This window comes from Candida orthopsilosis (genome assembly GCF_000315875.1).
Source record: "Candida orthopsilosis Co 90-125, chromosome 3 draft sequence".
Taxonomy (NCBI): domain Eukaryota; kingdom Fungi; phylum Ascomycota; class Pichiomycetes; order Serinales; family Debaryomycetaceae; genus Lodderomyces; species Lodderomyces orthopsilosis.
The window spans coordinates 695,972-722,768 of record NC_018296.1 but is presented as its reverse complement, the minus strand read 5'-3'; the positions used below and the strand labels follow the sequence as shown (position 1 = coordinate 722,768).

Below are 26,797 nucleotides of genomic sequence, written 5' to 3'. Positions count from 1 at the left end.
AAGCTGGTAGTTAATCAGATTGCAAGGAAGTACACAATCGAAAGAAGGGTGTGCATTTGCCAAAGACTAGTAATATACAATACCCTGTGGCTCAACTAAGACACAGATATGAGGTGATACGTATAATTTCTTTCACAAAACGGGCACCACAACTAAAAAGATTGTTTCGCTAAAGAGCTAAAATCCAAAGCGGCTATGCCCAACTATATCAGTTACTGTATGTACAATCTCCCATCCGTTTGTCCCACGGTTGCAAAAACAAACTAAAAGCAAAAAAAAATAAACAAATTTTAAAGCGTTTGAAGTTGTCAATAAAAGAAAGACAAACCTCGGTATAAACATTGTCCGATCCAAAGGATCTTTCAACAACAATAGGAAAATATATATATATGTACACCGTTAAAATTATAAAGTAAAAGGTACACTAGATACACAAACGGATTGGCGGTGAAAGGCAAAGACAAGATACAAAACCAGCTAATATCCGTTGGTAGATAGAGAGAAACAACCACGTTCAAAGAAACAAAACTATGTTTAGCATATGTGAATTATTATATATCAACCCTTCTCTTCCCATTGTAGTTGATGAGACACAAGTACCCTTATCTACACTCCAATATTGTCCGTGATACAAATGCAACCAACAAGCCACAATCAACATCATACTGAAATCTTTTGTTCTGTAGTTCCTCCTCTATCTAGCACATCGAATATCGTAACCACCACAGGTTGCATATATAACCATCTCAAAGCTACATAATTCATCTTGCATATATACATATATACGGCGAAAAGACTAACGTAGTTGAGACCATGTTTATCAGAAACCAATACAACACAAATAAAGTATGATGGGTAGTCATACAAACAGTCCCCACTCACGTTCTTCTCCTGTTCACACTCGCTCATTCACCCTCTCTAATTAATCCTATTATAGAGCACTATTTGTGTTTCACGTTTAACACACACCAATAAGGAAGAACAATGTGATAAACAAGGCCAATCTTCCTTCATTTCTATCCGCTGGGAGTCCTTTTTATCATTGTTTAACACTTTTAGAAAGTTAACAACTTTAACTCAATAGACACTTGAAGGTATATGTATGTGTGTGCCTGAGAAATGCAAGTATTGCTTTAATTTGCCCAGGGCAAAAATAGTGAACCAAACATCAACAGAAACAAATCACTTCTTCTGTTTGTGCAAAAAATATCTCAAAGAAGCCTGTTCAAGACCTTGTGCTTCCTCCTACATTATAAAGGATCATCCTTCCAGTTCATCATCAAATAAAACGTTCAAGAAATTAAAAATTAAAAAATTATTATACAAATCTAAAACCAAACAGTCAAAAAATTCAAAGAATTAAAATTAAATTTGAAAAATTTACTTCATCAGCATCAACGTAGTAATCAAAAGCAAATGTCTCCCCCCTCACAACGAGTATCTCCTCATCGAATTATCTCATTGGCTCTTTTTTTACTTTAACTTTCTTCATCGTATTTCCCTCTTCATCTTCGTCGTCATTTGCATCTTCTTCTTCATCATAATCCAAATTCTTCAATTCCGCATTAAATTCATCATCACAATCACTTCCCAATAAATCATCTTCATCACATGCATCTCTTTCCTTCTTCACCTTCTTCAATTCATTCCCATTTGTTATCGATTGTCTCAATTTCTCCTTATACAAAACAGTACCCTGACACAATCCAGTTTCAATATGTTGAACCAACCATTGAGTATTGTTTTCAAAAAATTGAAAACATCCAGCACATCGACCACTTAGGTGGCTTCGTTCAGTAGACTTGGTTCCTGGTGGATAAATAAAATGTAATGCTTTGAGATGAGTTTTGAATGTATCACGACGGCTGAATCCACCTGTTGGGTGACATTTGGTACCTGCTTGTGGGGCAGATGATGATGATGATGACCTGTGAATTTCTCCTTCTGGTGGTGGTGGTGGTGACGAATCTTGATAAAAAGGGCAATGGAATGCTTTCGATGAACTGTGTTTTTTCAAATGACGAGTTAAGTAGCCTTTTACTTTGAAGTGGGAGTTGCAGTGGGGGCATTCGAATGAATAGCCGATTTTCCCATCTTTTCCGGTATAGCTTAGTTTGCGAACGGTTGTGTTGATGGTTTTGGTGGTGGTGGATATAACAACTGGCTCGGATATAAAGTCGTCGATTGAATGATTATCAGTGCATGTTGTTTCGTTTTCATGTTTCAAACCATCGGCAATTTCTTGCTGTTCAACCTTAACCTTTTTATTCTTCTTCAGTTTACGTTTCAGTTTCCCCAGTGTCTCTAGTTTCTTCAACGTGGGTTTTATTATAGTATCGGTTGGGGAAACAGGTACATCAGAATCAAAACTTGACACTATTGATGGAGAATTTATCGACAACCCCGATGATGACAACTTTCTCTTTCTTTGTGGGACAAATGCCTCCTCATTTTGTCTGCCAAATTTGACATTATTGGGGAGCTTAAAACTATCCAAATCATGACGATGTTGTTGTAGTGTTGCATAGCGAGGATGAAAGTTGTTAAATTGTAAATGATCAATTCCTGTAATTGAATTTGAATGTGCTTGTGGTACAGATGACACATGCGATTGGAGGCGTGATTGTGGATGTGGGTACGATACTGAATGGGAATATGGACGAGTCAAGGATGAATCTCGTTGTGGTAATGACGACTCAATTTCGAAAGCAAATTCAGAATTCTCATCATCGTTGTCGGTGCTTTGATAAAAATCTTGTCCAAAGTGGTAACTCACATTAGCACCATTAGAAACAACAACACTATTTTGGGGTGATGGACGATGTAATCTTGTGAGAATTTCATCATCCAATGGACTAAGAAAACTTTCAGTTGATGACACGGACGAAGAAATTAATGCATGTTCTATAGATGATGCAATTTGTCTAATGGAACCTTTGTTTTGGTCGTATTTCATTGACTTGATAGGTGATGGCTTATGTTCAAAATCATCAAAAAATGGATACTCATTAACCTTGTCTCTGTCTTCAAAATCATTGTAAGATTTATCAATTCTTGTTTGTTGATTAGTAGAAGATTGATTTCCAAACATGATTCTAGGTCCGAATGAGATAAATGTATTTTTGTTAACCTCGTTGAGTTCCTTCTCATTGGCGACGTTGAGATAAAAGTCATCTTCATTGTTGTTGTTGTTGTTGTTGTTGTTGCTGCTGTTGATAATGTAACGATGTTGGTGAGCTTCAAGGAAATCATCAAATATTGGCAAGTCATTAGCAGGTGTTAAGTCAACTTGTTCCGATTTTTGTGCCCTTTGTGGTTGATGAGATTCAAGGTGGAACTGATCTTGTTGTTTTTGCTGACGCTTAGCTTGTTGTGTTTTCTGTTGTTGTTGGAATACAGGAGTGCTTCTCTCTTCTTCAAATCCACCCTTTTCAAAACGAGAATTATGATTAGAAAATCCCACACCATGTCCTCCATGATGATGATATTGTTGTGGATGAAGATGATGTAAATCATCAATTGCAGAATCAAAGATTGTAATTTGATCACCACCATCAAACATTAAATCCAAATCATCAACAGCACAATTGATAGGAAAATTAGATCTTACTTGAATGTCCCTCTGCGATATGTTTTCCTTTGATTCTTTGGCTTTAGCAATAGATCTGCTATTGTTGAAATTGACAAGTTTTGTAATAGGTGGAAACAACTCCTGATATCTGCGAGTCCCATAAATTAAACGATTGATAAATTTGTATACATTGAACCGGATGGATAATAATCTAGGTGATGTGAATGGTTGGTATATAGCTTGTCTGTATGCGGTAAACTTAGTAGTGTTGGTTATAGTGTAAACCTGTTTAGCTCTGGCGCTAACAACACCATAAGGTGGAGATTTTACAAGGTCTTCATAGTTTGAATCGTATAATAAACCAAGTGATACGATAAACATTGTTATTTGATAATCTGTCTTGTTGATATATGTATCTCTATGTGAGTTGACGTAAGGGGTGATTTATTAGTTGCATATATGACAGTTTCAAAAATATTAGGTCTTTATCTGTTTAAGGGTAGACCACGACAACAAGACTAAAGCAAATTGAACAAGTCTGGTGATAATATAACTTTTGAGAACAAAAAATAGTAGTGAAATCAAAAGAAGAAGATTTCTTATCACGGTGTCTTCACTTTCTGTTAAACACGGTAAAATTTCAAAGGCTATTGCGAAACAAAGTATTTGGTTTATAATAACTACTTTGATGCCCTATGATTTTGTATTGTTGTTGAATGGCGAACGCTTTTTTGACTCCTTCAATAATAATTAACCGCGTCCCGTTTCTGTATGTGGACGGTTAAATAAACTTGGGCAAGGAGCGTAATACAATATCCACCGAAAAATAGGGTGATCTATATTTTTGACAGTTGAGGAGCTTTTTAGTTAAATCCAAAAATAGTAATATCAAATAATATTCCAACTTTTTTTTTCTATTGCGGGGGTGTTTTATTTGTTTTGAAAATTTTTGGTTAATATATCGAGTCAAAACGTGATATTAAAGGTAGTAGTACCCTGGTGTAATTTCAGTTTTGATCCAAGATAGTAAGTGTATATCCCTGTGTCTTTGTAGTCGACTTCAGTAAGTGTGAAAATGTTGTCGTAAAAGTCGTTGAAACTCAATAATATATAATTTTTGAAACTGATGAAAAATTTATTATATCAAATATATATATATTGATGAATCTTTCCAAAATGATGAATGACAAACCACAATTTTAAATGTGTATGATTGATTAAAATTTTAGATTCTGATCAGAAAACAGAAAGATTACAAACTATTCTCCTGCTTCTCAAAAGCTTTTAAATTTCGAAAAATAGGCGTAAGTTTAAAATTAAGCGCCTGAACTTTTTAAATAAAAATAATAATAAGGGAAGAAACAATCAGCTCAATTTAAAAGAACAATAGCAAATAGAAAGAAAAGATAACAAAACAATACAAAAGAGAAAGTGATCAACAGATACGAGCAGTCAATTGTATTGGTGTATGGATGTGTGTATACATTAAGTAATAAGTTAGTCAACAAAGTAACGATTGTTTTCCTATTGTGTTTGAAGATGAATAAATTTTTGAAGATGAACAATAGAGACCAATTGGAAAATACCATCCAATGCATAAAAGAAAGTATTGTGTAATCTAACACAGTTTGCATTGCAACAGACAGACAGTAGAGATAATAATAATCCACACTAAAAGTACTATTGTAATACAAACCAACATTAGAACCACATCTCACAAGAGTAAATAGATCAACAAAAATAGTGTTAAGCGCCCATACTGCAATAGTAAAGCTACGGGTGATAAGCATTTCAACGCCCTTTATTCGATAACAATAAAACAAAGTCACTGGACATTTACACGCAATATTGATAGTGTTTGTAGAAATCAACTAATTACCTCAACGAATCACATCAGATTTGAAGATAATAGAAATGGCGAATACAGAATCAGACACAATTTAAAAACTGTCGCCTCCTTTTACTCAATAACATATGATACACAGTAACAGAGAAAGCGCAATCTCAACTGTTTTTCTAACCAAGCCCCCCCCTTCCTTTATGTTTCTCTCTTGTCTGTATTCTTATTCTTAACCATCACCATCAACAATCATCGTTATCCTCTTGTCGATTCTTTTTATTACTTTGTGTATTTATTGCTTTCTATTATTATTTTGACAGCTTGCATACGTGATTACGTAATGAAAACAATTGTGAGAATCTAATTTCTTTCGGTTATAAGTACTTCCGCCTTAAGTTTCCAAATTTGGACTGTTTTTCCCACTTTTGTAAAAAACGCCGTACGAGATATACATAATTACATCCAAACACACATACTACACCCCAAAAATTGATATGCACAAAGGGGTAATTGAAGGCGACCAATACAATAAAAATTATCACCAAATATTTGGCATTTTGTTAAACCGCAACCACAACAAACAATCACCACACCTTTTGAATGCATTGACTCCACAGTTTACACTTGAGGTTCCTCGTATGTTCAGTGAAAGCAAACAGACGACGAAACAACAAACAAACAACAAAATACGACTCTGCAGCCACAACAATTCTTGACATCAAACAAGCCAAGCCACACAAACCGCTTCGTAATTACTACAAAGGCTATATTAGAATAATTAATTTCTCGTAAATCTACATATCTCTCTCTCTCTTTCTTGGCTAAGAATACAATAAAAAGCAACAGGAACAGTAACCCACCCGAACATAAGAACAAGAAAGGTGAGGAGGAGGGGGGGGAATAACATTAAAACTGTCACAATCTTACTATAGTCTACATCACCTCCATTGTAATAACGTATTATAATTATATTTTCTTGTCAGGTACTACTCTGTACTAAAATTGAAAGGAAAGGGGTCAAGAATTTCAACTGCTTTGACTTTTTGGTTTATGGTTATGATTTCATATTAGCAAGAGAAACCCCATTCTAAAAATAGCACATGTTAGTTGTAACGACACTTAACCTCTTTTGCGCTCTTCAAGTAACTTGGAAGAGGTTCAAAGCAACTTTTGTGTGTTGTTGAGGTGGTAAAGTACATTTGTATATCAGTTTTGAGTCGGGGAAGCTGTTCCGTCGGAAGCAGCAGAAGTTGTTAAAATTTGTCAAACGTTTGTACAAAACGAATCTTTGTGTTGACCATGATCTATTAAAGAATCGGGTTTATCTTGTTATGCGAGGTTTTTGATAAATGACATTACATAGAGTTATTTCAAGAGATATGAGTTCCCCTCTTATCATTCTCCATTTCTTTTTTGACTCGTATCACCAATAACAATGGAAAAGTCACTTTTGCTTATCTCTTTCTTTCTTTCTTATCTTCAATTTAACCGTATGTCACTATTTTCAAAAGCTCTTAACCATATAACACCACTCTATTACCAACTCATACATTATACATTCATCACTAAATCTTTCACCTTTAATCACAATATTACATACTTGGTTATACAAAATCAATATTGCTTTGTTCATTTAATCCAGTTTTGCGGTTCCTTTTCATTCCATGTCATTGTACATATCCAACCAATAATATAACAAGGAATATGTTTGATGTAAACACAAAGTGATAAACATATTTCCGATATCACCTTTTTTGACGTTTTTTACCATTCTAAAATTTTGTTTTCGTCAAAAGACAATAAAACTCGTAGTATCACAAGTTATCCGTTAAAACCATTTTCATCCTTTTGTACTTTGCTTTGGGATGTGACAGCATCTTGTAGTCTAGTTTAAAATAGTCCTCTCTACCACCGAATTGTATTTGAATCTTGCGCTTTTAATTGCACTTTCAACATACTCATTTTTTGCACGGAAATTGTTGCAAAAAAGTAGACAATTTTCTAAAAGAGAATATCAAACATTCATGCCTGTTTATCCAGGAGAGTAATAAGAAGTGACATTTATGAGAGAGTCAAAAACACTAGGAGGATAATTGCCTGATATTGAAAGATAAAAAATCAAAAAAATAAATGATTCTGCCCAGGATCGAACTGGGGACGTTATGCGTGTTAAGCATATGCCATAACCAACTAGACCACAGAACCATTTTGTTAATGAAATTATAGTCTAGAATATATAATCTCTATTAAATTTAAGAGGATTCAGCGTCCTGAGTGGTGTGGTTTTGAGCTATTTTATTGCCTTCATGGACAATCAACAATCTCATAGTAATTGAATTAAAATTTAAACAGGATTATTTCATTTTAGGTAACTTTTGGGTTGTTGTTGATATAAAATTGGCGTTACAACTGGAAACTGAAGCCTGTTGGCTCCAATCCGTGCTATTACAAAATTTTTAAGTCTATAAGAAGGATAACTTAAACTTTATTAAACTCTGGATTGAATTTGTAAATATCATTCTGTATTGAAAGCCCTTATTGAGAGAACGTCTTCACATCAATTTCTATATTGCAACACAAAAGACACTACGTTTACATTCCGTTATATTAACGAATATTATCGAAAACTATCCACATAAGCCAAGATAGAGATCTTTGAGTTGGATTTCCAATACGTCTCTGGTCTAAACCAGCTCTCATGATTAATTGTTGTAGTTGCAGTTTGGATAATGAATCCATTTTTTGTCTCATTTTTTTTTTGCAACTAAAACAGGTTCGACTATTTTTTAAATTTAAGGTGACGATATAGAATATACTACTTTTGAATCATTCTTTTCAAAATACAATTCAACTCTATCAAAACAGCCAACACTCACTTGGATTTCCAATTTAATTTCAATTATTGATCTCCCAGTTCATACACTTGAGAATATAGTTCAGCAAAACTACCCAACATCAAGCATTGGCTATTGTAATTTTACATTTGAAAGTTCAGCGTCGGTATCAAACCAAGATTAAATAGTTGCACCAATGTACACCGTATCTGTTTTTGACAAGGATATGGACGAGCTCGTAAACCATTTAGGTGATAATAATATACTTGATCAGCAATTGGATGGATTGCTTTTAATGAGATATCGAATATTGGAGTAACTAGTCATTTTGACAGAAAATGTCACTGTGGATATTGCTAAAAACATTGCATATATGTGTTTCCATTTTACAAATATTGGTGTCAATTGGGGGAGGGGGATATTGAAATTTTAAATAAAAAGGGTAGGGTAAAGCTAAACTTGATTGTGCAAGTAAGTCGAGTCCAAGATTGCCATGTGGCACCATTGGATTAAACCAAAGACAGAAACACTATTGTTATTGCTAAGATCATACAAGACCCATGTTTGAATCAATCAATTTTAAAACCGCTGTTGTTAAGAATCGTAAAAGTGCCGTGGTTAAATTACAAGCCTATTATTACAAGGTGGGGGAATATGATGTTTTGAAAGGTGGGGATTTTTCATATGGGAAATTAAAGAGTGGAGTAAACTTGCCAAAGATCCAAACATATACATGAAAAGCTCTTGAATAAGCTTGCGACTTAGACTTAAACCGACCCCCTCGATCCTACACGTCCAAATAACCATTTCAAGACATATTCATCTCATTACACCATAGCTATTTACTAACCATTTATCATATATACAAATGTTAATCATTTTCGTATGAATAAAACTCCTCCCCAAAATGCCACTTCTCAAGCAGCATAACTCTTGTAAAAGTAAACTCCACCAACAACCAAGACAAGAGTCCAAAACATCACTGGCTTGAATCCTGAGCCTTGTTGAGGATTATCCTTAGGATCCCCTAGTCATTTGGCATCACCTTGTTTTGGAGGAAACCCGTTTAATTCAGCACCACTGGCGGATTCACATCTGCACCATTCTTCCTTTGGGTATGAGCTCATTGCCGAAGCTACGTGATTTCCACAACCTTTCCATGTTCTTCCTCCTAGAGATTATATTGTTAGTAACGGGGCCTCAATGGGGGTCCATTTTTGTTATCTGCTAAACGATATATAAGGACTATGTCGCATCTAGGCATCGAATTTGAGGTGGTCCTGAAAATCACTCCTTATACATACCACAAACTTGACAATTAGCTGACATGCACATTGTTATAAATGAGTTATGATTTGGGTCTGATCTTTATTTAATGAAGACTCAAAGGGTTGTTGGTAAATTTCAATGCAGGTATATATTAAACTATATAAATAGAAACGAAGTTTTATGAGTGATCATTTTTGTTAGTGAAAAAAAAAAATAAAATAAAATGTGTGTATTAGGATTACCAATTTTGGAAATCACCGATAGAGTCGGTCTTGATTTGTCAGCAGACCCGCTTTTATCCGTTCTAGAACGATTTCACACATTTACGAAACTTATGATTGAGAAGGTTCCAGAATTACTTTGCTACAAAACTCCAATAGTGTGACATGCTTTTGCATTAGTGTGTTAAAAGTGGTCCAACTTATTTTTAGTTGATTGGTACACTCTTCGAATATTGCCAAACCTAGTACTAACAACCATCATCATGGTGGTGCTTTAGGTTACAAGAACTTACATTATCCACTAGTGTACTCTAATACAACGTCGAGGAAGTTTATTGTTTTGTGACAGATAATACTAAAAAACTAGAAGCTAAACGATTCGTCTGCAACCAGTCATTGAAGAAAGAACACCCAATTAGGCTTTGTGGATACCATGGTCAGGTCTCGCAATTATACTTGTATACGTCATAAGTAAATAAATTACAAGATTATATATTTTTAGTTCCTACGCGAATGCCTTTTCATACCCTCGGACTCTTTTCCTTCGGGTTCTTCGGTACAAACGTGGACTCAGCCGTCCGCCATAAAATACCATACAAAATACCCTTTTATAGTTCTCCATCCTTGCGGTTGCAAAAATAACCCAAAACTGAAACATTACCCTCATAAGGATGCGAGGTTTTGGTTATGAGCTTGGTTACTAGTCGCGTTTTAATAAATCCGATTCCAGACGTAAGCCATTCAATAAGCGCAAAATCTTTAAATAAATTTACCCGTATCTTCCATCTCTCTAAAAATGACAACGGGTGGTTCTTCAATTAAAGAGTTGATTAATTGCAATTACTGCGCATCCGATGCAAGAGAGGCAATTATACAATGACAATAACGCACGCAAACAAACGTCGATGCGCTCGAAATCTACAAACAATAACCCTACACACTTAAAGATCCGAAAGTTCCAGTAAAAGACAAATGCTGATTGATCGTTTCATTTCATTTCATACCCTCGTAGAGTTTGCAATGATTCCAAAATAGATCACGTGTTTTCCATCTTTCTGTTTTTTTTTCTTTTTTTTCGATAGCGGAACAAATGGCAAAATACGTAAAACAAGAGGGATACACATCTCGTACAGGAAATTATTAACGACAAGGAGGGGCTTCCGTTAACCCCATACATGCGATAAAATCAAACCGTTTTATTAGGACATTCAACGCGACGTGAACTTAGTTCTGCACCCATATACCTCTTCACAGTGTGGCTCGTGTGACAAAAACAAAGCCCGTAATTATGTCAACGAAAACACTACATATGCTTGAATATGCAGGGTGTAAGGTGTTGCCGTAATTGCATGTCAAACATCCGGATCAAGGATCAATAGTCTACTAGTTTTGAAATGGCGACAGAGTATTATACAATAACAATAACAATAACAATAACAATGTGGTGGCTCTAAAGCTATCAAAGTTTTGAGTCAAAGGTAGTGCACAACCGCACAATTTAAGGCACGACTTCTTTTGTTTACGATTTTTTTTATTTATTTCTTTTCTATAATGTAAACAATAACACAGAAAGAACAACTCAACACTTGTAAAAGTTCTAGAAATGAAATTATGGATCGATTGAGACTAAAGAACAGACATACTTAAAAATAGAGACGTAGTAGTCTTATTAGAGTAGCATCAGCCAATAGAGGTGTCAGCGGCACCTTCTACTCACAAGATACTCTTCTTCGAAATAGATTATAAAGAGATACAATTTTTCTTCTTCTTCTTCATTTTTTTCGCTTGTTCCCGTTCAATACGCGCACCCGCGTTTTTCATGTACTACCCTTTCCCTCATTCGTAAAAAAAATTACCACCACAACAACAACAATAGCACGATAGTACAATACAAGCAGTCCTTTAACAAAGACATAATAATGAGGAACAATGCCTATGTTAGAATAAGTTTCATTACATTAACCACTCAAAATAGTCTAGAAAGGGGCTTGTGTACTCAACAACAACAACAACAACGGCGGATATATAGAAAACTGGTGCAATAAAAATGATGTTTATTGTTGTGTCCCGTCTTTCCTGAGAGATAAATAAAATAAAACAAAATAACATTGTGCTGTATTGTGCTGTATATATCCTCACCAGATAAAAATTTGTTTTCTTGTCTTTGCTTTGCTTAAGTCACATTCCCAATTTCATTACAAAACCAAACTCAACTGTTGAAAACTATCTACTTACTCAAAAACCCTGCCGTCCTCACAACAGACAAGTTTATATATATATCTATAGGATTGAGATAATACCTCATAGGCTCATTTTTTAGTCAAATTTTGATTCTTTTTTAATTTTTTTATTTTTTCCCACCTCATATTCATATTTCATACACAGGCTTATATTTTGTCGAATCAATAGAATCAATATACCCAGCAGTTGCCCAAGTTTTCTTCAACACTGTTCAACCGCTAGTCGTTCGTTCGTTTTATCAGTTCGTGCCATTAATTAACTACAGTCACTCCTTTATTTACACACTTGGAACATTTTCGTATATTACTTGGTCTACATACCATCTGGCAGTCGTTCTTTCAATTCCACAATTTACCCATTTTATCATGAGTTCTTACGTACTTGACCTTTCCCAAGAGCTCCAGCAAGGCTTACAGGGTCTAGTTCCAACTACACAAGACACTGCTGCTACTGCTGCTGCTGCTACTACTACTGCTGCTACTACTACTACTACAGAACTAGAGGATATGCCACCACCATCACAAGAAGATTTCTCAAAGAGAAAAAAATTGCCCATCATTGTTGATGTCGCACTTGATGCCAATGGTAAACAATTGTACCAAATTCATGAATCTTCCAAATTGGTGAGAAAGGAGATGCCTCGCTCAACTAATTTCAACCTTCACCATGAACTAACTGCTGAAGAACTTTCATTTATTCAAAATGGTGGGGGTTCTGTTGGGGTCGGTGCTAGGATCTTGGATAAAGCAAACACTAGATTAGGAGATAATCAGCAAGAAGACTATTATACCCACAGTAGTGAGGATCATGACGTATCATTATTCAACAAAGAAGATGGAGTAGTGGATCTGACTACCTACTCGCAAAGCACCGATTCTGATCTCCAACACATAAACAAACTCAATCATGAAGGGTTTTCTCGCGTTGAGGATACTGATATTTGGTCAGAAGATGTCGAACAAGCATTTGAAGAAGTATTAACATTCATACCCAAGAACGGATTAAATAAAATCAAGATTGCTGGTCGATCTTGCGGACGAAATGAATTAGTTTCAGATTACATATTCACAAAGACAGGTAAATTCAGAACAAGGAAACAAGTTTCTTCTCATATTCAGGTTATAAAGAATCTCGGACAAAATCAAAAGATTATTGATTTAATTAATAATGGACCTAATTTTGAAAATGAAGATGATCAGGCAAAGACTATGAAGAAATTTGAATCGGTATTTTCCAAGATCAATCTTAGTAAATCTTTGGGATTTAGTAATTCGATGAAGAGGAAACTGACCAGTAATGCCACTAGTGAGAGTGGTGGTACTGTTATTGATGGAACCTCCAAATTAGTATCAATCCATCCTCCAGCAACCAAAAGAAGAAGGAAAAGCCAAACATCAGAGACAAATTTACCAGAATTGGAAATTGGCAACTTCTACATGTCTGTCAACAATTACAATTCAGATTCAGTTCTATTAACCATCCAAAAAAACAGTTTTAACAAATATGGTATCCTAAAACATTTGAAATTGAATGATAATGCCACCATATCGCGTCGATTCCCAGGAATGGTTGAATTTGAAAATAGTCCAAATATTCCTGTATTACACAACATGGCGAGAATCTATTTACCTGATGATTTTTCTCCAAAAGCATACGATGTTGGATCAGGATTTAGTGCAAATTACAATTTGAAATGTAAAGATTATCTACCACCACCATCATCATCACCATCGTCGTCGTCGTCATTGACAACTAAGCTCAAGTCCAAACAGTTTAGTATATTTACTTGCATCTACTCCTATGGTCAAGAAGTTTCCAAATATAATCAAGCTGGTATTCAATTAAATCAAGAATGTCAATTTATAATTAATTTTTGGAAACCTTTTATTCGATTTGTACTCATGAGTAAACTGGATCAAGAAGTAGCTACTGCATTAAAAGGACTTTCAATTAAACAAATAGTTTATGAACAGAATCATCGTGGTGGTGGTGTCAATTATAATGATTCTGCTATTGTTCAAGACGATGATCTGTTTATGGTGCTAAAATCAAGAGTTAAATTGGTACTACTTTGGGAATTCCTGCAAGTTTACGATTCATTACAAGCTATCACCACCACTACTAAAATCATTTTGCCTGGTGGTGTCAATAATGATCATTTGGTTACTGCTGATGAAAATATTGTACCACAAGTCATCACATATAAAGATCCTAACCGTGTTTTTGTTGATGATGATGAAGAAGGAGAAGAAGAAAATGCGTATAATGATGATGAAGGTGTTGTTGATTACGATACAGGAGCTGCTGCAGAAGTAGACTCATCAATGAACTCTAACTTCAAAATGGGCAAAGCTACAGCCACTACGGCTACTGTACCATTACCTGGTCCTGATCATTTTGACGATTTTACTGCTGCTACGACTGCTACAAATGCAACCACTACAATGCGACCATTCTCCAGTAAAGTTCCATTATCAAATCCAGAGTACGGCCCTGAACTTCGATACCCACCCCATTTTGTACTTGGTAATGATCCACATTTGCAACAACAAGCATTGGACTCAAATTCATTCACAGCCCAAAGCCATCCACTACACCAACACCCTGCACCACCACCTCCTTCCCATCACCATTATCATCCTGATTATGAAATCCAAGTACAACAACAAGTGCCCGTTCATTACCATCACCCTCACCCAGGGTATAAGTTACATCAATCGGCAAATATGGATCTAATGATGGTTCCTTCTGGTCCCGTACATTTAGAACCAGTACCCAATTTCCAAGATTATCAATATACTAATCAGGGTTATATACAGGGGTATGCTAGTGATTACTAAGCTACAGCTTACTACCATCACAATCACAATCACAATCACATTCACATTCACATTCAATTCCATCAACTTTGACAGCCACTCTAAGAGGGATATCTCATTTTCCCGGTGTCCAGTTGTTTGTTAGTTTTACTATTTGCGCTTTATTATTAAATTTGTCTGGAGTATGTGTAATCATTAAAGAATTTTTACTGAAGGACTCTCTTGTAAGATGCAATTGTTTTGAAATTTGGGTGGGTATAAATCTCTCCATCTTCGCATTAGCTTTGTGCAACTGTAGTTGGAAGAGGTTAAAAAAATCATTTCGATTGCAATTAATTTGTGACTCTGATTAACCAAAGAAGACATTCACTTCAAAAGACTACTACTGCTACACAATTAGATTGCACCATGGACAGCAAAACCATAGGTATATTAGGAGGTGGCCAACTAGGTCGTATGATTGTTGAAGCCGCCCACAGACTCAACATCAAAACTATTATTTTAGATGCCCCTCAATCACCAGCCAAGCAAATCAATGCTCTTGATGATCATGTTGATGGATCTTTTACTGATTATGAATCTATTGCCAAATTAGCTGAAAAAGTCGATATTTTAACTGTTGAAATTGAACATGTTGATGTTGATGCTTTGAAAAAGATTCAGAAGAAGTTTCCTCAAATTGGAATTTATCCATTACCTGATACTATCAAATTGATTCAAGATAAATATTTGCAAAAGGAACATTTGATAAAGCATGGTATTGCAGTTACTGAATCTCAAGCAATTACTGAAAATACCACTGATAATTTAACTAAAGTGGGTCAACAATATGGCTATCCATTTATGTTGAAATCGAGAACTTTGGCATATGATGGAAGAGGTAACTTTGTCGTCAAAGATGAATCATATGTCAAAAAGGCATTGGAGTTTTTAGCTGACCGTCCATTGTATGCTGAGAAATGGTGTCCTTTTGCTAAAGAATTGGCAGTTATGGTGGTTAGGTCAATTGAAGGTGAAGTATTTTCTTATCCTACTGTTGAAACCATTCATCAAAATAATATATGCCACCTTGTTTATGCACCTGCAAGAATCAATGACACTTTAGCTGAAAAGGCATCAATATTGGCCCAAAATGCCGTGAAGTCATTCCCTGGTTGTGGTATATTTGGAGTTGAGATGTTTTTATTAGAAAATGGTGAATTATTAATCAATGAAATTGCCCCTAGACCTCATAACTCAGGACATTATACCATTGATGCATGTGTTACTTCACAATTTGAGGCCCACGTCAGAGCAGTCACTGGATTACCTATGCCTAAAGGTTTCACTGATTTTGCAACTACAATCACCAATGCCGTTATGTTGAATGTCTTGGGTGACAAAGAGACTCCAAATAAGGAATTGGAAACATGCCGTCGAGCATTGGAAACTCCTCATTCAACCGTATACTTGTATGGCAAGACCACTAGACCTGAACGTAAAATGGGTCATATAAACATTGTCACTCCATCAATGGATGATGCTGAGAATAGGCTTGCTTACATAATGGGAAAGAGTAATGACATCCCTGCATCACTGCCAAATGGCGAGAAACAACAACCATTAGTTGGAATTATCATGGGCTCTGATTCAGATTTACCAGTAATGGCAGTTGGTGCACGTATTTTGAAACAATTTGGCGTGCCATTCGAACTAACCATTGTTAGTGCTCATCGTACCCCACATAGAATGTCAAAATACGCAATTGAAGCAGCTCAACGTGGATTGAAATGTATCATTGCTGGGGCTGGTGGTGCTGCTCATCTACCAGGTATGGTTGCGGCAATGACTCCATTACCAGTGATTGGTGTTCCTGTAAAAGGATCAACTTTAGATGGGGTTGATTCATTGCATTCAATTGTACAAATGCCAAGAGGTATCCCTGTGGCTACTGTGGCTATTAACAACAGTACTAATGCTGCATTATTAGCAGTAAGAATCTTGGGTGCTGTTGATCCCAAATGGTTGAATAAAATGAGCAGTTATATGAATAATATGGAGGAGGAAGTATTGAAGAAAGCTGAAGTTGTTGAAGAAATTGGTTACGAGGATTATCTTACTGATAAATTGAAAAAGTAAAATTGAGCTTAGATATCTCTATTATACGTTATAATTTATATACATATTTGGTGCTTTTGTCGTCTCTATCGTTTATGATTGTGTTTCTGATCCCGAGCCAGCGTGGATCTGAACTAAACTGATTTTCCTTCCACAGTGACGTTTGTAATGCAACAGTGAGACTCACTTTTCAACCTAGGACATCTTCCACGCCTAAACTCCTCAGGTTTCCTCTTAGAACTTCAAGGTCTTTTTTTTCGATTTATTCTTGAGTTGTCTTTGTTTATATCTTTGAGAATTTGAATCCCTCCATCCCGACGTACTAACCTTCTTACTCTTTCCATCTGTATCACCTTTGTCTTCTTCATCTAAATCCATCGTCTCTTGACCATTCTCTTGCTTACTCTTTTTCTCAGCTTCTTGTTTGGCGGTTTCTTTAGCTAATCTCTCAGCTATTCTTTTACTTCTTTCATCAGCATATTTGGCAAATTCGCCCTTTCTTTTGATTGATTTTGCTTGCAATTTAGATTTGGATCTTAATGACTTGGCCATGGCTATATAGGTCTTTATTGAGGACTGTTTTGTTAACTATCTGTAAACTGTGTATTGACTTATCTAAATCTAGGAACCGAGATGAGATGAGAGATGATCTAAAACCGAGATGCAGGACAACGCGTTGATTTCCAATATCACGTGAAATACACATATATAGGGCTGTAGACACCTGTCTTAAGTGAGTGAAAAAAATTGTTCCTCTCATTACATCCATACAGCAGTACTTTTGTATCTTCAGCTTTTGCACTCTCAGTGAGAATCCCTCACTTTTTTCCAAAAGAAAGGGAGAAAAAAAAAATTATACTGGTGAATCTCTTACAGTTACAAGATATCAAGCAAAGATGTATGTTATAACACTGGTGGAAATAGAGTTTGCATAATCAAGAGGAAGTCATATTCAAGTGGGATGTTCATTTTTTGATATAAAGGAGACTGTTTTTACTAAGTCAGGGCTGTTCGTACAAGGGAATAGATCACACCCGTTGTCGAGCCACTGAAAGAGATTTTTTGAAAAGAATTTGCCCTTCCCAGCGAAACAAGAGCGAGGGACCCACAATAATCACTACAACAATTCACCTGTTATCACACTGTCATCTCATACTATTTGAGTTATCTCCAGATTAGCAAACTATCAATGAGCAACCAATTTACTAACTTTTTTTTCCAGGGCTAACTTAAGAACTCAAAAGAGACTTGCTGCAAGTGTTGTTGGTGTCGGTAAAAGAAAAATTTGGTTAGACCCAAATGAAACCTCTGAAATCGCCAATGCCAACTCCAGACATGCTATCAGAAAATTGTACAAGAACGGTACTATTGTCAAGAAGCCAAACACCATCCACTCTAAGTCAAGAGCTAGAGCCTTGAAGGAATCCAAAGCTGCTGGTAGACACATGGGTTACGGTAAGAGAAAAGGTACCAAGGATGCTCGTATGCCACAACAAGTTTTGTGGATGAGAAGATTGAGAGTCTTGAGAAGATTATTGGCTAAATACAGAGATGCCGGTAAGATTGACAGACACTTGTACCACAACTTGTACAAGGCTGCTAAAGGTAACACTTTCAAACACAAGAGATCTTTGGTTGAACATATCATCACTGCTAAGGCTGAAGCTTTGCGTGAAAAGGCTCTTAAGGAAGAAGCTGAAGCTAGAAGAGTCAGAAACAGAGCTGCTAGAGAAAGAAGACAACAAAGAATCAACGAAAAGAGAGAAGCTTACTTGGCTGAAGGAACTACCGACGAATAAATGGATTTGGAGGAGATATCTTGATGCGGTAATGAATAAAGTCTTTGTATATATATATATTTAGTGTGAAGACTTTGGACTTTTTAGTCTTTTGTGTTAGTTCAAAGCAGAATATATAAAGGTTAATCGGGAGAGTCGATTGGTGTTGGTATTAATACATAAACGTTTTATACTTGAAACTTTGCTTGTAGGATGGTGATGAGAAAGTAGATTTCTTTACATATGTTATTCACACCATACAATATTTGAATATTAAACACTTTGTATACACTATATGTATACACTATAACCTATGACCAGGAACTAAACTAAACAAGATTGTCATAATAGTGGTAAACACCAAAATTACAAACAATACCCATAAACTTCTCTTCAAGATGAAATTATAAACAAACTTTTCTCTAACCCTGATCAAAGATTGTCCATTTTTTTTTGAAAAAGTTTCCAGTATTCCAAACCAAGCCATAACTGGATCAATTAGGTAAATGGATGATATGATTAAATAAAAAGCCAATAAAAAAGGTAAAACAATCACAGGTCTTAATCCCTTTCGATAATTTAGGAATACCAATATGAAACTTACCCAAAAGGCAATGAATAAAAAGAAAAACCCAGCAATAATTCTTCCAAAATTGGAATGATTGATATTTCTAGTGGCCATAAAATCAAGAAATTTAGGTAAATGATCATTTTCTAATCGGTTAAACACATAGTGCTTTACATAGTTGAAAACATCAGGATCATCACGCCCATCTACTTCAATCAGTTTGATGATGTAGGAGTTTACTTGTGGTGGTAAATTTAAATTCTTTTCTGAATCTTCAACAAAATATTTCAATAATAAATTATGTGACGATTCTCGTAAATTTTCTCTAGTGATAAAAGATCCATGAGATGTAGCAGGTGAATCTCTAATTAATCTCTCCAAAAGTGATGGGTTAACAGTAGACTCACGTTTGTTTGAATGACGTTGGCTGTTGCTGTTGTTGAATTGTCTCGCATAAGGGCTTTGAGGTTGAGGGTAATCATGCTTCAACTTGTCAACACTGGTGTCTGATTTGCGACCCGATTGTAAAGACACATATTGTGATGCATTCACAGCTTGGTCAGCTTGTCCAATATCTAATTGGTTTTCGTAAGACGAGTCATTGGAATGAGGGAAATGATCAATACTATCATCATCATCATCATGCAACAATCCAGAATGTGAACTAACTCTTTTTGGTTCTTGAGGATGATTTGGTGGGTGGAATGATGAACCAGATAATCTTGAGTTTGATAAAAAACTTGGTGATGATCTCCCCATCCCACCGGAGTAGCCAGGAGAATTCGGGTTTTGTGAAGATGGAGCAGCACCTCTATTGGCATTTTCATTAGCTTCAATCTCTGCATTGTATTGCTCAATGAGATCTTTCAATTTTGGATCTAGATTATCCAAATTTATATCACCTCTTAAAAACGCTGATAATCTATGTGAATCATTTTCTTCAAGAATGTTATCATTAATAATCAAATCAAGCAAGATCGATGAACTCAAAGACTTGTGTTTGGTCGATTTTTCTGAAATTGGGTTTGAGTTACGGAATTGAAATGCACCTCTGGTTGGGGTAGTTGATGAATTTGGGTGCGATGATGAACTATTACGTTGTGCCTGGTGATTGGAACCAGAGGCAACACTCGTATCATCACGTATTGGTTGTGATTGACGTTGAGAACTAGATTGGAAATGTGATGATTGACGCACGATGGAATCTCTTAAACCCTTGACATAATGCTTACACAAGTTTAAGTGGTTAATTAAATCAAACCAAAAATCCAAATAATCCACCCTTCCTTCAACATCCTGCATAAATTGGTAAAAAGTGAATAGGTCAACCGGTGATTTGGACTTGTTGGCTAGAATTTCTCCTAAAGTGGGTAACCTGTTCAATTGTATATTTTGATTTGTTCCATTAAGATTGTTCAAATTGGACAAGTAGTTTGAATTGGGAAAATCCAGTGCATACTTTTCGTTATACATGGTGGGAGGTAACTAGGTAGGGTTTCCCAGTAACTAGACGCGGTATGCTTTGGTAACGGTGCGATGAAGAAGGGGTTACGAACAGCCAAGAACTTTATTGGAAAGTCTGAAGTCGTGAAAAGTGAGTGTAAAGTGAATTGTATGGAGAAGTAGTCACCTCTGTATTCCCTAAGGTTACTCTCTTGTTGTTCTCAAACAAAAAGTTGGTCTTTTGAAACCAATTTTTTTTTTTCTGTTACTTGTGTTTATGGTTTGATATTGTTTCACAATTGTTCTGATTTCAATTTTTTCGCCTAAAATCAGTGGTTGTATACAAACGACACCCCAAAGACATCAAACTTGGTATATCACCTACTCAAAGATCATAATTGTCAAATCATATGTAATTGATGAACCAAAAAGAACCCGGGTATTATTGAAGTGACCACATACTCAATAATATACTTACTTTATGCCCCTTAAAGAATTTTGACACTAGAGTCTACCATTCCTCTTATTAACCAGACTGTTACATTTTATCTCAACGTTACAAACTCACAAAGATCTAAAAATCCAGCCAGGTTAAATAGGGCTACATTCAAACGGTGCAACTTAAATGATCAAATATGATTAAATTATCATAAACAACTGTCTGTATCACCAACTTCTACCACGTCCCAGGGCTGATTGTTACTCTATCCTTCAGACCAGAAACTGTTTCATTTACAATCAATGTAGTACTGATTAATTACTCAGATTTACAATTTGGATGGAAGTGTAGCATTATGAGTAATCTTCTTAGACTTTAGATAGATCATACACAAAAGATCAATCACGTTTCTAGATCAAACAGTAGTATATAGGAACAAGCTGTGAAATTTTATTACACCCCATGCCATTTAATTGGTGTTGATGCCTATTCTGTGCTGTCTGACAATTTGATATAGATTGTGTGTGTTTTTCTGAAGTTTGGCAACCGCTCTTGCTAGTATTAATTTATTCAGTAAATCTCTGATGTTATCATGCCAAAAATTGTGTCTATAAGGTACTGGTTATTCATTTCTAGCTCATTAGCAGAATATGTGCACCCGTCGTTTGGTATATTATGCTATATTACTGTGTATATCTTTGATTCTTAACATAATCAGATTTTGGCAACCAAAATTTTGTATTTGTGGTAATTTGTATGGAAGAATATAAACGTTCCCCAATGCCCCCTATTTCAAAACCAAAAACATTTTCCTTCTTTTTCTTTTCTAGTTCATCAACCATCATCATTATCAGCCCACAACCGCAGTTTACTACAGGGTGTACCAGCTTCCCCTTCTCATTGGACCCCTATAGATTCCTTTGAGATCTACAGCCAGCCAGAAAACAAGCTGGTAAAACTTCCAGTCACTTGCTTCCTAGAGAAACCTGGTCTTGCTTTTTGGGGAATGGAATTACCATATCTGGGTTTTGTTGCCGTTTTGATTTCCGGAAAAGAACAGCTGCTGAATGGGTCTTCGGGAGACTTGGGTTTCTTGCCGGGAGTAGACAGATATACTCAATGGGGGGATGAGAGTTAGTTGGTTCTGGGAAAAACCGGTGAAAATGAGGTCATAAGAAACCAATGGAGATTTTCACATGAGGCGGTTGTCGATTCAGTGTCAGTTATCGGAGAGATGGAGAGTTAATGTTAAAATGTTTGTGGCTTCAAGATTTTGAAAGTTTTGTTGTCTGGACATTTCATTTGAAGGTTTTGCTGTTTGAAGGTGTTGTTTGAAGTTTTTGATTATATGAATGTTTTGCTTTCAGATTTTAGCATACTGTTTGGTGGTCATGGTTCCTTAATAAGTTCATATGTTATCCTGATTCCACACCGGTGACTTAAGAGTGCTCCTGGTCAGGCGCTTTGGACGTTTTTTGATTTTGGTGTGACTTCTTTAGTCTCTTTTGGGAATTCTTGGGATATGGTTGTTAAGAGACTTACCAGTCAAGATTTGGCTTTATCTTCGTGTTTTTTGAAGCTAGTACATTGGGAAATTTTGGGTCGAATAGGGAGATTAAATATAAGGGGATCCTGTTACTTTGGAATTGGGACTATTTGGGATATTTGGGACATTTGGGATATATGGGTTTACGTGACATTTGGGATTCAACGGGATTCAATGGGATTTAATGAGACTTTTTGGTACGTATATGGATACAATTATCAAAATATGTGTTATCTCTATTGTAAATGAATAGTTAGTTGTGAAAAACGATTTCAAGTGATTGATCAACGCCACACACTTGGGGATGATACGTAGAAGAATGAAAGCAAATTGGGAATGCTACAATTTAGTGACTTGGTCAATTTACAATGTTGTTGCTTTGCATTAAGCCCTATGAATAAAGAGAAGCAAATGTTCCTACATCCGCCTCATCCTATAACTTGTCAGCGTAGTCTTCCGCTGATGCAAATAATGGCAAGTCTTTAATTCTTGGTCTTTTGGACTTCTTCTTTGACATGGACGAATTATCTTCTTCCTTGTCACTCTTTCTTTTCTTGTTTTGCTTGACTGGCTTTTGTTCTTCTTCTTCTTCACTACCATCGCCTCCACTCACATCCATGTCCTCCAACATCTTGATATCAACTTCCGAATCAGACAACTCATCGTCATCATTAATATTGAACATTTTTGCTTCATCTTCATCAAATTCGTCATCAAAATCTTCTTCAGCCTCATCGTCAATGAATTTGTTAAATTCTGCATCAGAATTATCATTATCGTCAATATCATTTCCTACTGAAAGTGGTCTGTCAAATTCATTAATCTCTCCGTCATCAAAATCGCCACCATCTTCATCCTCTCCCAGAAGCTCCACTTCTTCGTCATCGTCCAAATCAGAAAAGTCTTCAGGATCAAGGTCAGACATTTCATCACCGGACGAAGCTTCGACATCGGGTCTAGAGTTGACCAAGGCTTTCCAAACTTCATCATCATCCATACCATTCTCATCTCTATCTTCACCATCAATATCTTCTCCCTCTTCTCCCTCTTTTTCTTCATCTTCTTCTTTTGTCTTCTTTTTCAACTTGTTCACCTTTGTAGTAAAATATTGATGGAAAAACCTCTCATCGGCTCTAATATCATTCACTTTTTTGTTCAACCAGTTTTCGGTATTTGCCGGAATCGAATGATCCAAAACATTCGTTGACCTTACCAACAACTCACCTGTATGTGCTCCGCCCAATGGCTGCATGATTGAAGAACCCTTTGTTTGTGGTTTTTGCTTGGCATTCTTGTAAACAAAACGATCCAAGAAATGAGCTAATGTGTATAGTCCCAAGTCAGGTTTGGTCTGTGGAGTACCGTCAATGAACGATGATGCATAAAGAGATACAGTGGGATGGAAGTGGTTAACAAATAAGTCGATTTCCCACAAGGATGATTTATCAGCATTGGCATAATTTGGATCACGTTTCTTTGGGTCATAAACGTTGACTTGCTGAATGGAGATCGAATCAGTTTTGTCTGATCCTTCTATCTCTGCAGATGGCTCCTTGTTGGCATCGTCCCCCTTTTCTTCATCAGGTCTTGAATTGACATCAATTAACAAATCGCCAATTTCAGGCATCGACTTGGATAATTCCATAAGTAAATACAACATACCAGCAATAGCCCCCACATTCAACCAATGGGCAATCACTTGAATTATCCTTTTCACAAATGCTAAAACTCTTGGAATGTTCGAAGAATCATTCTTCAATGATTTGTACAACAAGTTCAAGTAAATTCCTTGTTTTGAAGTGTTTACCAATCTCGAGTCAAGTAACGATTCATATAAGGTTCTGTAGTATCTATCTGAGTTCAATTCTTGTTTGGTAATGATGTGATTAATTAAAACTAAAGCTTGTATAGCAGTATTAAAATTACTACTATGGGTAATTTTGAATAAAGTGTCCAAATGACTTTGAAATATTTCATTAGGCAAGTTGCAAAAGGGAAAAGCACGATTCAAACCAGTTAACAAGGCTGAAAACATTTTTGAGTTCTTCTCTTCAATTATCTCTTGTTGAGATTTCTCCTCTTGTTTTACTGATTTACCTCCCTTCTTACCCTTTTTGAAATTCTTTCGATTATTCTTTCTTCCCTTTTGAGATTCACCAATCAACTTGTCCTTTTCAGAATCACCAGTTGATTTTGCAAAGAAACTGCTTTCGATTAGTACCTTTTCAAATAATGCAAAGTAAGTCTTGACTAAGGAATTTGCCAACTCATCTTCTCTTCTTGTAATGATGGTTTGGTTGAGTGTAGTAACACCATAATACTTAGAATGATCATCGGTGGTACTTTGAAATATAACATCAATTACTGCATCAGTGACAATCTTTTTCATTGCTGGGTGTGTTTGTTCCAATTGTAAGATCAAGTAAGAAGCTTTTGCCGCTACTTTGTTATCAGTATCACCCAATTTATTTACACCCAATTTCAACAAATTGACTTCTTGTTCTGGTTTTGATTTTAGCAAATCAAAAACATGGTTCAATGCATTCATTCTAACATGAACAATTGGATCCTGCAAGAGCCTCTCCAAAATCTGAAGTAATTTGAAATATGTCTTTTTCAAATGATCTTCGAAACAGAATACAGCTAATTGAGCATCAGTCATTGAAGATTCATCTTTTGATAAGGGCTGTTTGTCAAATGCAAACAATTTACGATCAGGTAATAGTCCATTGAGTAGCAAATCCTTCAAAGCAGCTATTGATTGTAATGCAGCAGTTCTTGATTTCTTATCACAATACAATAAAAGGGTATCAAGAGCTTTCAAGTTATGCAATGGTGCTTCCTGTACTAACAAGGTCAATGCTGAAATCTTGTCATTTAACGTACCATCAGACAAGATTTGTGACAAGAATTTCTTTTGTGAAGAGTTGGAAGCAAATTCTTCCAAGTACACTTTGTTGTCTTTATCTAATGTTTTTTGTCCACGTTCAAGTAATCTTTCACGGGCAAATCGATCTAGCTTGGGTAAAGCATCCGTGTTTGTGAGTGGATAGATATTATACCAATCCAATCTGTTTGGAACAGCAAGTTTTCCACTTGAAACCATGGAGAAGTCGGTAATTTCATCTGCATTTTCTTCTTTCTCTACTTTTTTGATCTTTGACTTCTTTAGATCGGCCTCTTTCACAACCACTCCATCTTCACCATTAGTTGTAGAGTTTGTGGTGGTATCTTGAACTAATTCCGGCACCTCTTCCTCTTCTTCCTTTTCCTCTTCTTCTTCATCAGAGCTTGATTCAGAGCTCGATATACCATCTTCCAAAGAGACATCTTCTCCTTCTTCTTCTTCTTCCTCAATACTGTCACTACCATCTACCTCTTCGATACTCTCATCGTCAATGACAACAGCTTCCCCATTTCCTAAGCCAATATCCTTGATGAATTTACTTAAATCGTTTCCAAACTCCTTATCCAATTTTGAATCATCATCAAACTCAATTTCACTCTTTTCATCGTCACTTTCTATTCCTTGTAGTAATTTCAAATCCTCTTCTGTTGCACCTAAAGCTAATGCCTCCTGACGCAAAATCTCGTTTGTGTTGTTAAGATTCTTGCCGTCAGAAACAACACTGGATTGCTTACTCTTCTTACTATTTTCTCCCTCATTATCTTTCTTCTTTGTCTCCTTCGACTTTACCTCCTCTTGTTTGTATTCCTTAGGTTTTTGCAGATCCTTCTTTTTTGAATCCTTACCAGGTTTCTGATTTCTTGAGGATCCCTGCAGACTCAACTTTGATGATATCTTGTCTTTCAAGTTTGACAAGTTCAAAATGGAGCTCATATTCTTATACTATGAATTATCGATCCTAGTCTTTTCAATTTGGAAAATTGGTGTCAACTGGTATACACATAGTGAAATAAATTTTTTAGGTGATGAGGACATCGTAGTTATGTGCAGGAAACCAGCACACAGTGTTTTTATATTGCCATACAATACTATATTGGGAAGTCTACATGCAAAAGATATTTCAGCTTTAAGTTGTTCTGCATATCGGCGATAGTTTTTCCGATTATGCATCGTTCAAAATTTTTTTGACTGCCTGGATTTTGTGGTTGCTAAATTTGTATGAA

At 35.9% G+C, this 26,797-nt stretch overlaps 9 protein-coding genes and 1 non-coding gene across 10 annotated transcripts; 3 read left to right on the top strand and 7 right to left on the bottom strand. All coding sequences in view use genetic code 12, as the record gives it.

The window, feature by feature from the left end:
* Window positions 1-1,453: 1,453 nt before the first annotated feature.
* Window positions 1,454-3,952, bottom strand: CORT_0C03250 (Stp3 transcription factor; the record flags this gene model as incomplete). The annotated part of the gene is made up of 1 exon (XM_003868556.1): window positions 1,454-3,952. One exon carries the CDS (start codon window positions 3,950-3,952, stop codon window positions 1,454-1,456), a length of 2,499 nt encoding a protein of 832 aa, XP_003868604.1.
* A 989-nt stretch (window positions 3,953-4,941) lies between these two features.
* Window positions 4,942-5,361, bottom strand: CORT_0C03240 (hypothetical protein; the record flags this gene model as incomplete). Its single annotated transcript, XM_003868555.1, has 1 exon — window positions 4,942-5,361. One exon carries the CDS (start codon window positions 5,359-5,361, stop codon window positions 4,942-4,944), a length of 420 nt encoding a protein of 139 aa, XP_003868603.1.
* Window positions 5,362-7,542: 2,181 nt separating this feature from the next.
* CORT_0_Val(AAC)_42 lies at window positions 7,543-7,616 on the bottom strand. Its single transcript has one exon. It is a non-coding gene (tRNA).
* Window positions 7,617-9,276: 1,660 nt separating this feature from the next.
* On the bottom strand, window positions 9,277-9,580 carry CORT_0C03230 (hypothetical protein; the record flags this gene model as incomplete). The annotated part of the gene is made up of 2 exons (XM_003868554.1): window positions 9,277-9,416; window positions 9,550-9,580. 2 exons carry the CDS (start codon window positions 9,578-9,580, stop codon window positions 9,277-9,279), a joined length of 171 nt encoding a protein of 56 aa, XP_003868602.1.
* Window positions 9,581-12,341: 2,761 nt separating this feature from the next.
* CORT_0C03220 (Tec1 TEA/ATTS transcription factor) lies at window positions 12,342-14,816 on the top strand (the record flags this gene model as incomplete). The annotated part of the gene is made up of 1 exon (XM_003868553.1): window positions 12,342-14,816. One exon carries the CDS (start codon window positions 12,342-12,344, stop codon window positions 14,814-14,816), a length of 2,475 nt encoding a protein of 824 aa, XP_003868601.1.
* Window positions 14,817-15,203: 387 nt separating this feature from the next.
* Window positions 15,204-16,913, top strand: CORT_0C03210 (Ade2 phosphoribosylaminoimadazole carboxylase; the record flags this gene model as incomplete). Its single annotated transcript, XM_003868552.1, has 1 exon — window positions 15,204-16,913. One exon carries the CDS (start codon window positions 15,204-15,206, stop codon window positions 16,911-16,913), a length of 1,710 nt encoding a protein of 569 aa, XP_003868600.1.
* A 213-nt stretch (window positions 16,914-17,126) lies between these two features.
* Window positions 17,127-17,444, bottom strand: CORT_0C03200 (hypothetical protein; the record flags this gene model as incomplete). Its single annotated transcript, XM_003868551.1, has 1 exon — window positions 17,127-17,444. One exon carries the CDS (start codon window positions 17,442-17,444, stop codon window positions 17,127-17,129), a length of 318 nt encoding a protein of 105 aa, XP_003868599.1.
* A 344-nt stretch (window positions 17,445-17,788) lies between these two features.
* Window positions 17,789-18,691, top strand: CORT_0C03190 (Rpl19a predicted ribosomal protein L19; the record flags this gene model as incomplete). The annotated part of the gene is made up of 2 exons (XM_003868550.1): window positions 17,789-17,790; window positions 18,115-18,691. Coding segments are annotated over 2 exons (579 nt in total).
* Window positions 18,692-18,974: 283 nt separating this feature from the next.
* Window positions 18,975-20,711, bottom strand: CORT_0C03180 (Rax1 protein; the record flags this gene model as incomplete). Its single annotated transcript, XM_003868549.1, has 1 exon — window positions 18,975-20,711. The coding sequence occupies one exon, from the start codon at window positions 20,709-20,711 to the stop codon at window positions 18,975-18,977; it is 1,737 nt and encodes a 578-aa protein (XP_003868597.1).
* Window positions 20,712-23,099: 2,388 nt separating this feature from the next.
* Window positions 23,100-26,507, bottom strand: CORT_0C03170 (Mak21 66S pre-ribosomal particle component; the record flags this gene model as incomplete). The annotated part of the gene is made up of 1 exon (XM_003868548.1): window positions 23,100-26,507. One exon carries the CDS (start codon window positions 26,505-26,507, stop codon window positions 23,100-23,102), a length of 3,408 nt encoding a protein of 1,135 aa, XP_003868596.1.
* Between the last annotated feature and the right edge of the window lie 290 nt (window positions 26,508-26,797).